General features: G+C 33.8%; 1 protein-coding gene across 1 annotated transcript; it reads left to right on the top strand.

The window, feature by feature from the left end:
- The first annotated feature begins 8,741 nt into the window (after nucleotides 1–8,741).
- On the top strand, nucleotides 8,742–9,797 carry LOC113853187 (UPF0481 protein At3g47200-like). Its single transcript, XM_027483685.1, has one exon. It carries the CDS (start codon nucleotides 8,742–8,744, stop codon nucleotides 9,795–9,797), a length of 1,056 nt encoding a protein of 351 aa, XP_027339486.1.
- Nucleotides 9,798–10,626: the final 829 nt, after the last annotated feature.

Here is a 10,626-nt window from a genome sequence, read left to right as displayed (position 1 = left end):
CCAAACATGCTCTTAATTTTGAAAAAATTAATTTTAAAAAACATAAAATCCTAATATAGAATTTTTAGAACTCATTAATATTTTAAAAATTTATCTATTCCCGCCGCTTTAATCTATAGGATTCAGTATAAGGTCATGAATTCTTGTGCCTCTAGAGTCCTTCTCAAACCTCAAAAAGGAGAAACTACTTTGTTTATCACTGATATGACAAAGGCTAATGTTTCTCTACCTAGAATTATTAAATGGGATGAGGTTACTCTTCCAGAAAAATGGGTGATGGATAAAGCCTCACCCAGTGTTCCTCGTCCTGCTCCTCAAATACAGGACATCTCACAGGACAATTCTGGAAAGGTTGAAATAACCTTTGATAGGAGAAACTCTTTCTCCTCTAGGATCGATGCTTATAGTAATCGATCTGATTTTGTCTCTGCTAGGAGATCTTTTTCTTCTAGATCTTATGTTAGACCTGATATCCCTAGGTCTGTTAACCATGACCCATCGCTAAATCTTCAAGGTTTAGACACTTCTTCTAGGATTCCCAGAAATGTTTATCAGACTTCTGAAAAAGAAGACGAAAATCAGAGTATCCAATCTCCAACTTACTCTTCCCTTAATGAGTCTTATGATGTTATCTCATAAATTCATTATAGATAAGGAAACCCTTAGGAAAGATTTTTACTCTGAGGAATGGAAACCTCAAAGAGAGTGGTTCTTTCAAAATTATAGGGGAAAAGACAGGTCTGATATCCAAGAGAAATTCTATCAATTTCTCGAAAAAGTCAAACAAAATATTCCATTCTTTGATTGGTATCATGCTTATACCATTCGTAATAATATTAATTATCCCTGGCAAGAAGATGTTATTAGTACATCCTCTGCTAATGTCATAAACTGGCAAATCAAAGATGGACAAATAGTCCAAAGTGATTTACCGCCCATATCTCAATACCAATTGCCTAATTTGAAAGATAAAGGCGGTAACCCTGTTACTGCCACTCCTTTCAAGTCTAAAAGTGCTGATGAGTCTATCACTCCTCATGACATCCAAGGCCTTATGGAACAGGCCAATTATACCAATAAATACCTTCAGGTTTTAGGAGAAAAAATCTCTGTTAATCCTGTCAAAACAAAAATTGAAGAAACTGCTTCTTCATCCTCACAACTAGAAAAACCCCTTTTTAAACCTTTTAAGATCAGCGCCAAAGCTAAGCAGAAAATCTTAGAACTTAGGCAAAAAGAGAAAACCAAAATAAATGAGGAAAACCAAAATGAGTTGCTTAGTAAAATTACTAGTCTCCTCACTACCATTCCAGACACTCCTCAACCTACTGAAGAATCTAGTGCTAAACCCAGAACTAGGTCTCTTGCCAAAACTATCAATGCCATCTCCAAGGCTGATTCAGAACATTGTTCTGAAACAGACTCTGTCTTAGCTATTAATCCTATCAATAATTGGAAAAATTCTTCCAAGCTTTATTATAATAGAGCTACTGCTCCTGATCTTATTTTAGAAGAAAAACAAGATTTTATTCAAAGTTTTAATTCTAATGATATTTATATTTGGAATATCGATGGATTATCTGAATATAATATCATTGCCAAACTTCAAAATATGTCGATTGTCGCTATGGGCTATTTTACTAACCAAAATATGCCTGAAGACACCATTGTCTATATTCTTGTTGCTGGTTTTACTGGCCAACTCAAAGGTTGGTGGGATAATTATCTCACTGAAGCCGACAGAGATAACATTCTCTCTGCAGTCAAAATTGATGATAAAGGGAAAACCATTGTCAGTGATAATGAACGTCTCCCCGATGCTGTGTATACGTTATTATACACAATATCTCAACATTTCCTTGGTGATCCTTCTCTTTGGAGAGAGAGATCCGGTGAGTTACTGTCAAAACTCAAATGTGATTCCTTAGAACATTTCAAGTGGTATAAAGATACCTTTATGTCTAGGGTCCTTACTAGGGAAGATTGTAACCAAGCTTATTGGAAAGAAAAATATCTTGATGGTCTTCCTAAAGCCTTCGGAGATCTTATTAGGAGTAAACTCCGAAGTCGTTCTCCCACTGGAGAAATTAATTATGATAATTTTGATTATGGTCAGCTTACTGCTATTATCATCCATAGCGGTATTAAAGCCTGCCAGAAAAATAAACTCCAAAAAGAGCTTGCCAAAGAAAAGGCCTTGAGCAAGAAAGAATTAGGTTCATTCTGCGAACAGTTTGGTCTTCCATCCTGCTCTCCCAAAAAGAAGAAACATGCCCCTAAGAAAGAGGCTGTAGAACCGTACAAAAAGCCCTATAAGCGCCGGTACAATAGAAAACCCAGTCCTAAGAAACAAGGGGATAATGTCATCCCCACCAATATTCCCAAAAAACCCAGAACAGGTATAACTTGTTACAATTGTGGTAAACCTGGCCATATTAGTAAGTATTGCAGGCTAAAGAAAAAGATTAGTAGTCTCAATTTAGAGCCTTCTTTAGAAGACCAAATCAACAACCTCCTGGCTGATACTTCTGATGAGGATTCTATAAAAGAATCCGAAGAAGAGGTCAACCAAATTCAAAATGATGACCAGGCCTCTTCTTCTGACAGTGATGAAACTCCAGAAATCAATGTTTTGACAAAAGAACAAGACCTTCTTTTTGAAGCTATAAGCTCTATTTCGGATCTTCAAGAAAGAAAAGATTTTTTAAACAAGTTTAAAGAAGTTTTAGAAAACAAAACTAAACCTAAAAGAAATTTCACTTCAAACAAATTTGATATTACAAACATTTTTAAAAGATTAGAAAAGAATTCTAGTATTAAACCAACCACCATTCAAGATCTCCAGATTGAGATAAATAATCTCAAGAAAGAGATCAGAGAAATCAAAGAGCAACAACAAATTCATCAAATTATCCTTTCTCAATTAGATGATGATTCTGACATTGAGAAAGTTGAATTTCCTGAAAAAAATGATTCAGGGAAAGATGATTCTGATTATCCAGAAGAAACATTTATGTGCTTGATCAACAAGGTCAAAATACAAAAATTTTATATTAATATCAGAATCGTTATTGATGATTTTGTTCTTGATACTTTGGCCCTTTTTGATACTGGTGCTATTTCGAATTGTATCTTAGAAGGTCTAATTCCTACAAAATATTTTGAAAAAACCTCTGAAAAACTCAGCACTGCTAGTGGTTCAAAGCTGAAAATTAATTACAAACTTTCTAAAGCCGTGATTGAAAATCAAGGGCTTAAGATTGAAACAAATTTTCTTCTTGTTAAAAATTTAAAAAATGAAGTTATTTTGGGAACACCGTTCATAAAGGCTCTTTTCCCTCTGCAAATTTCGAAAGATGGCATATCCACTCATTATTTAGGGAAACAAGTAACCTTCAAATTTTCTAATAAGCCTTTTACAAAAAATATTAATTCCATCCAGAACAAAATTAATCAAATCAATTTTTTAAAAGAAGAAGTCTCTTTTGCTAATATTGAAAAATATTTATGTAATTCTTCACTTCAGAAGAAGATCCAAGCCCTTTTAAACAAAATCCAAGCTTCTATATGTTCTGACCTACCCAGCGCATTCTGGAATAGGAAAAAACATATTGTCAGTCTCCCTTATGAATCGGGATTCAAAGATACCCAGATTCCCACTAAAGCCAGACCAATTCAAATGAATGAAGAACTTCTTCATTATTGTCAGAAAGAGATTACAGATCTCTTAGACAAAAACCTTATTAGAAAAAGTAAGAGTCCTTGGTCTTGCTCAGCATTTTATGTCAATAAACCCGCTGAGATTGAGAGAGGTACTCCCAGACTTGTCATCAATTACAAACCTCTCAATCAAGCCCTTCAATGGATTAGGCATCCTATCCCCAATAAGAAAGATCTTCTTAACAGACTCAATTCTGCAAAGATATTTTCGAAATTTGATATGAAATCTGGATTTTGGCAAATCCAAATTTGCGAAAGTGATAGGTACAAAACTGCCTTTACTGTTCCCTTTGGGCATTACGAATGGAATGTTATGCCCTTTGGCCTAAAAAACGCCCCTTCTGAATTTCAAAAAATCATGAATGACATTTTTAATCCTTATTCAAAATTTGTCATCGTTTATATTGACGATGTTTTAATTTTTTCTCAATCCATTGATCAGCATTTTAAACATATAAATGTTTTTATCAATGTTATTAAACAAAACGGCCTCGCCGTTTCAAAATCAAAAATTAGTCTTTTTCAAACTAATATCAGATTCCTTGGACATAATATTCACCAAGGTACTATTATTCCTATCAGCAGATCCATTGAATTTGCTGATAAATTTCCTGACAGGATTCTTGATAAAACCCAATTGCAAAGGTTTTTAGGTTGCCTCAATTATGTAGGAGATTTTATCCCCCACCTAAATAACATTATCAAGCCTTTACATGATAGGCTTAAAAAGAATCCTCCCTCTTGGACTGACGATCACACTAATGTCGTTAAAGAAATCAAAACCAAAGTCAGGAAGATAAATTGCTTATATCTTCCCATCCCTCAAGCCTTCAAAATCGTTGAAACTGATGCTTCAGACATAGGTTATGGAGGCATTCTTAAACAAAAAATTGAGTCTCATGAGCATATCATTGCATATACTTCAAAACATTGGAATTCTGCACAACAGAATTATTCTACTGTAAAAAAGGAAGTTTTGGCAATTGTTTTATGCGTCTCAAAATTTCAATCTGATTTATTAAATCAAAAATTTTTAATTAGGGTAGACTGCAAGTCTGCCAAAGAAATTTTACAAAAGGATGTTAAAAATCTTGCCTCAAAACAAATCTTTGCGAGATGGCAAGCAATTTTAAGTGTTTTTGATTTTGATATAGAATATCTCAAAGGCACTTCAAACTCCCTTCCTGATTATCTTACCCGTGAATATTTACAGGATAAGTAAGATGCCTAGAAAGGCAGTTACCCCTTCTAGGGGAGGAACCACTAGAGGCGGCAAAGTCAGATTAGCTCTGACTTTAAACAAATCAAAATCACAATCTGCTTCGGCAGACCCAAATACCTCTTCTTCTGGGTCATCTACTCCCATTGAGTCATCGACTCAAAAAGCAATCCAAATTGTTGAGTCATCAACTCAGCAATCTGGAACTCCAAAAGAATCCTCTAAAAAGACTGATTCTGTTGTAAAAGCCACCAAACAAACCAAAGCAGACTATGCTATCCCAATTAGTACGCTTTTAGCTGTCCAACAAGGAAGCTTGAATAGCCTACCAAATAAATCTTGGGCAGACATTGCCTCTGAAGAAGAAATGGAATTAGATTTAGCCAGCCTAAATACTATAATCCAGTCCTTCAACCAAACCCAGAAAACAATAACCAATAGACCAGAAGGGACCCTTGACCCTCAAAAAGGAAAACAAAAAACTTCAAGTCCAAACCATTATATAGCCAAAGGAAAATTCTCCTCAGTTATACAAATGGAACCTGAATTTTGGGACAAAAACCCATACAAGGCAATTACCAAAGTTTTCCCACCAGGGTTTCATTTCAGGCCATATCAGGCTAATAAAACTAGACAGTTTTATGAGTTTATCTTAGTGGATTCAGATTCTGTTTCCATCAAACACTACAAAGACCACAAAGACCCATCAGTCACAACCCATTCGACAATCCAGATCCTGAAAGCCTTAACTCCAAAGGCTTTTGGAAAAAATTTAAATTCTTATAAAAAGTTTTCCCAACCATTTGATCCAGCAGGATACAATTATTGGGATTACATTGACGCTTGGACAAGAACTTTCTGGTTCCAGAATAAACTTAACCGACATTCTTGGTTAATATATTTTAAAAAGAATCAGAATTATGACTTTCCAAATTGGTTCCTCCAATGGTGGGATTATTTTGGGCCAATAGAAGAAATCCTTCCCACCTCTGTCAAGGAAGGATACAAAATCTACAAAGGTAGATATCTGCGAGAATCAAGAATTCCAGCAGATCTTAAATACTTCTCTGACTTTGCCCTGGCATGGGTATTCTCATGGCAATACAGATATGGTAAGACAGAGAATGAAGACACTCTCCCTCTATTGCATAGGTATTCCTTTGTAAAATGGTGGAATCAATTCAATGCAGATCATGCCGGACCAGAAGGAGTTGCTGAATATTTTGGGAAAAATCCCAAATTATTAAATCTTGCTGACCCAGCAACATTTCAATTCCTTAATCAGAAATCCAAAATTGCAGCATTCTTATCAGGATGCGACACCAAAGAAAAAATGAAGAAAAATCTTCAAGATGTTCTCCTGTTATTGCAAAGCCAAGAAGAAGGAGAAACTTCTAACCAAGATGCCAATATTGAAGATAATCAGAATGAAGATGATTGTTTCGGTATTGATATCCAAGATCTTTAATAACCGGTACTATAGTGAATAGTTCCAGTCACCAACCGGAACTGTAGAAATAGTACTTTAAAAATTTCTATATAAGGAGGCCTCGTCTATATTGTGAGGTACCCTTTCATTTAGCAACATAAGAGAGATTTAAGAGAGAGAAGCTCTGAGAGAAAAAACTTCTTGTAAGCCTTCTTCTTCTTTGAGATCTTTCAAATAAAATTTGCTGTTTCAAATTATTTTCCTCTCTTCTCCCTCTTAGCCGGTCCTGTTCGGACTACCGTCGCTCCGGCTTTCTTCTCTTCTCCCTCCACTAGATCTGTGTTGGTTATACCACCGTTCTAGTTTCTTTATGTTATAACTGTTTTACATACTGCACTTTTAAATTTCTGCATCTCATTTAGTAGTCCTGCTACTGCCTACTTTCCTTTCAGTCGTTTATTCTACCTGTATTGGGTTATCTGGTATATATATATATATATATATATATATATATATTTAAAAAAACCATCTACTGTTAATTATTTAACCAATATTTAGGTTAGCTTCAAAAAATACTTTTGTTCTCATACAAACGAAGCTACAAATTAACCTTAAATTAGCTTATGTTGATATGGGTCTTTAACACCTTTGGATAAGAATCGCTACACTTAAGTATTTGATTACAGAAAGTCTAGTATTTGATTTCTATTTATTTTTTATTGATAGGTATTTTGTAAATGCGACTATAGTCTTATTTGCATGAACTGGTAAAGAAATTTTTATATAAAGAAATTAATATATAAGAGTGAATCAATTTTTTTTTATAAGTTAAAAATAATTTATCTTTTCAAATTTAAAAAAAGTTAAATATGAATGATTCTCATAACTCCTAAAAAAAATAAACAAATGTAAATTGTTTATAATTTATAAAAAAATTATTTTTATACTATTTTTAAATTTTTTTAAAAAAGATTTATCGTTTTTAAAAAGATTTATCGAAACAAGACGTCTATGTCGCTCATTAGTTATTCTACTTCAAATTGTATATTTTTATTTCTAGTATAAAATGTGCAATTTTTATTTCACCTTTTATAAACAAGCTAGTAATTTTTAGAATATTTAAAAATTGATTTATATTTAGCGATTTTATAAAATTTTTTTATCTTAATAAGTAATTATAATTTCAGTTTTATTTTAAAATTTTTCAAAACAACTTCACAAGAAAAGCCTCAATTAGATGATTTTCAAGTTCTGATTTTTTTCATAATCTTAACTAAAGAATTGAAAAAGTTGAAAAATAATTATTATTTTTAAAAAGGGATTTGTTGATGAAAAGAAACAGGGTCATAATTTAGAATATATATATATATCATTGTTGGGCTTATCCTTAGAATGGATCATTCCGAGTTTATAATTATATAAGGAAAAGAAAATAAGAAAGAACAATTCCTAATTGCCCTAACAACCGTGATATAATCTTATTCTTCTCTATGTATTCACATTTCGTGGTAAAGATTAGGCACACTTACCATATATGAAAACATGAGACGAACAAAAGTCATGTTTCAATGGTCTTAAAATACTGACAAGTTGTATCCTTTTTAGCCTTAGCGAAATTGATTATATTTCTTGGCCCAATAATTTAATCCCCTACGACTAACTCCACATCCATGAATTCATCCTTCAATATATTATTGCAAATTTGAAATTGACTTGCGATACATTAATTGCCCAAGAAAACTTGTAGAAAAAGAGGAGCAGGTTGAAATAAAACAAAAATAAGAATCCTAGGAAGCATCAGGGCCTGTAGAAATCTTGCACATCCTAGTAAAATTCATGCTTTGTTTCACAAAAATTGACTTGAATATAAAATATTGACCTACTGTAAGTTAAAAGAAGGATGATTGGTATGTTCTGCACCAGATAACTTGTTTTCCTCTGTTTCGTCACCAAACAATTGGGAGAATGAAGTTCATTAGATTGACTTTCCAGAATTTCAGCAGAAGAAACTTTCATGGCACTGCTGAAAGAAGATCAAATTGGAGGGGTCTTATTGAGAAAGAATTAGAAAGTGGAATAATCCCTAAAGAAAATGAGTCAGTTTGCATATACAGGGTTCCACCAAACATGTTGAGGGTCGATTCCAAAGCCTACATACCCAACAACATCTCAATAGGCCCTTACCATCACGGAGCACCGCACTTGCAAGACATGGAAATCCTGAAAAAGAGGTTTTTTAATCGCCTCTTCAATCCAAATGGTCTAAATGGAGCCAAATTAGACGAGGCTTTCAAGTTTCTTGAGGAGCAAGAAGCCAACATTCGAAAATGTTACATGGGTGAAATCAAACACAACAGTGATGAGTTTCTCCATATGATGCTAATTGATGCCTCTTTCATCATTCAGCTCTTGAGGGATTTATCACACAACCAATTCAAACAAGTCCCTTCCCTCAGTAGATGGATGCTACCTACCATTCGCCGCGAATTGATAATGCTTGAAAACCAGCTTCCACTCTTTGTTTTGAACAAATTGTTTGAGCTCACAAATGACTCTAGTCCTGATCAACCATCCACGAATCTGAATGATCTTGCCTTTAGATTCTTCTACCGTTTGCTTCAATCAGACTCGAGCCATATTCCAGAATGTTACCAAGCTTACAAGTTTGAAATAGAGCACGTGCTTGATCTTCTTAGGTACAACATTAGACCCCCCAATGTTAAAGGGGAAGAAGTGTCAAGAGGAATTCAGAAGCAAATGATTCATTCTGCTACAGAACTGAAGGATGCTGGTGTGAAAATCAAAGTTGATGAGGACCGCGAATTGCTTGATATAACCTTTGGAAGGAAGTGGGGAGTATTAACGAGGGAACTAACAATCCCTCGTTTGCACATAAGCGATCATAGAGGGACAGTGTTTCGTAACATAGTAGCATTTGAAAAGTGCCACAAAAGATGCAACCCTGATGTAACAACCTACTTGTTTTTCTTCAACAGACTCATCAACTCAGAAGAAGATGTGGCTCTTCTTCATTACAAAGGGGTTCTTCATCACTCTTTAGGCAACGATGAAAGGGTGGCTGATCTAATAAACGATATTGCTAAAGAAATACTTGCTGATGTGAATGAGTCATACTTGTACAAAGTGGTGAATGAGGCTAATAAGTACTTTGATACCGCATATGCAAAAACAAGAGCTTCAATAGTGCGAAACTATTTGACCAGCTGGGCTGTGGGAATCTCAACCGTTGGTGCTCTCTTGGCCCTTTATTTCACCTTCATACAGACAATTTGTGGATTTGCTGATGCATTTAAGTCGTTGGAGAGCAAAAGGTTCAGTGATATCTTCAGAGATGCTTTGGTTCTCCCATTTCGTGACTCTCCTACTCCTAATTCTGCCGTGCTGGTGGACACAGATGCAAAAACATGATTATAAATGTGGATATCTCTGTAGGAGACTTCATGATTTATGTGTTGTTATATTTAGCAAATGCACTCTTCTAATCGTTTAAGGCAGTTTGAATTTATCAAGCTTAGACCTTTAAAAAAAAATTAAGACTTAATGGCACTTTTAGTTCGGACATTTCATTTTAATTATTCACATTTAATCTCCTATTGTATGCAAATTATGTCATGCCATGCGATTATATTACTCTGTACCCTGGAGTTCATATATAAATTATCCGTTATCATTTTTAAAAGTTTACGAACAAATATATATCTGCATATGTAGACGGAAAGAATTAATAAATTGAAATTCATGATAAGAAGTTTTATCATGATATATTACGAGTAAAACATTTTTTATAGGTTTTATTCCTCATAAATTTTAACAGTAATTTTTTTAAACTAAAACTTTGTACAAAAGATTTAGAATACAAAAATAATTTTAAGGATAATTATGAAGAATAATGACATGTTTTACCTCATTTTATATTATTTTAGTATATCATGTGATTGAAAAAATATATGTTAAGACTACTTTTATTTCTAAATTTATTGTATTTATGAATTGTTATTTCTACGAAGGTGTAATATGAGAATGTGTCCAAAGCATCTCCTTCATGTGCAGAAAATTTTAAAAACCAGGTGGGTAGCTAAGCCCACAGCTTTCCAAACTTGTTTTAAATAAAATGCACGTAACTTGTTTATGAAATTGTTTGGGATAAAGAAAATTTTCTAAGTTAAAAATCATCTTGAAGGAAACTACATTTCAAACATGTTTTGAGGGTCAAGAACGAGGTAAAGATAAACCTGAA

Source organism: Abrus precatorius, unplaced genomic scaffold (genome assembly GCF_003935025.1).
Source record: "Abrus precatorius isolate BTA unplaced genomic scaffold, Abrus_2018 Scaffold10, whole genome shotgun sequence".
Classification (NCBI taxonomy): domain Eukaryota; kingdom Viridiplantae; phylum Streptophyta; class Magnoliopsida; order Fabales; family Fabaceae; genus Abrus; species Abrus precatorius.
The sequence above is the reverse complement of the archived record's forward strand: the minus strand, read 5'-3'. Positions and strand labels throughout refer to the sequence as shown.

What these genes read in the sequence shown, in the direction of transcription:
- LOC113853187 (XM_027483685.1), top strand. Translation starts at nt 8,742, where the DNA reads ATGATGCTAATTGATGCCTCTTTCATCATTCAGCTCTTGAGGGATTTA.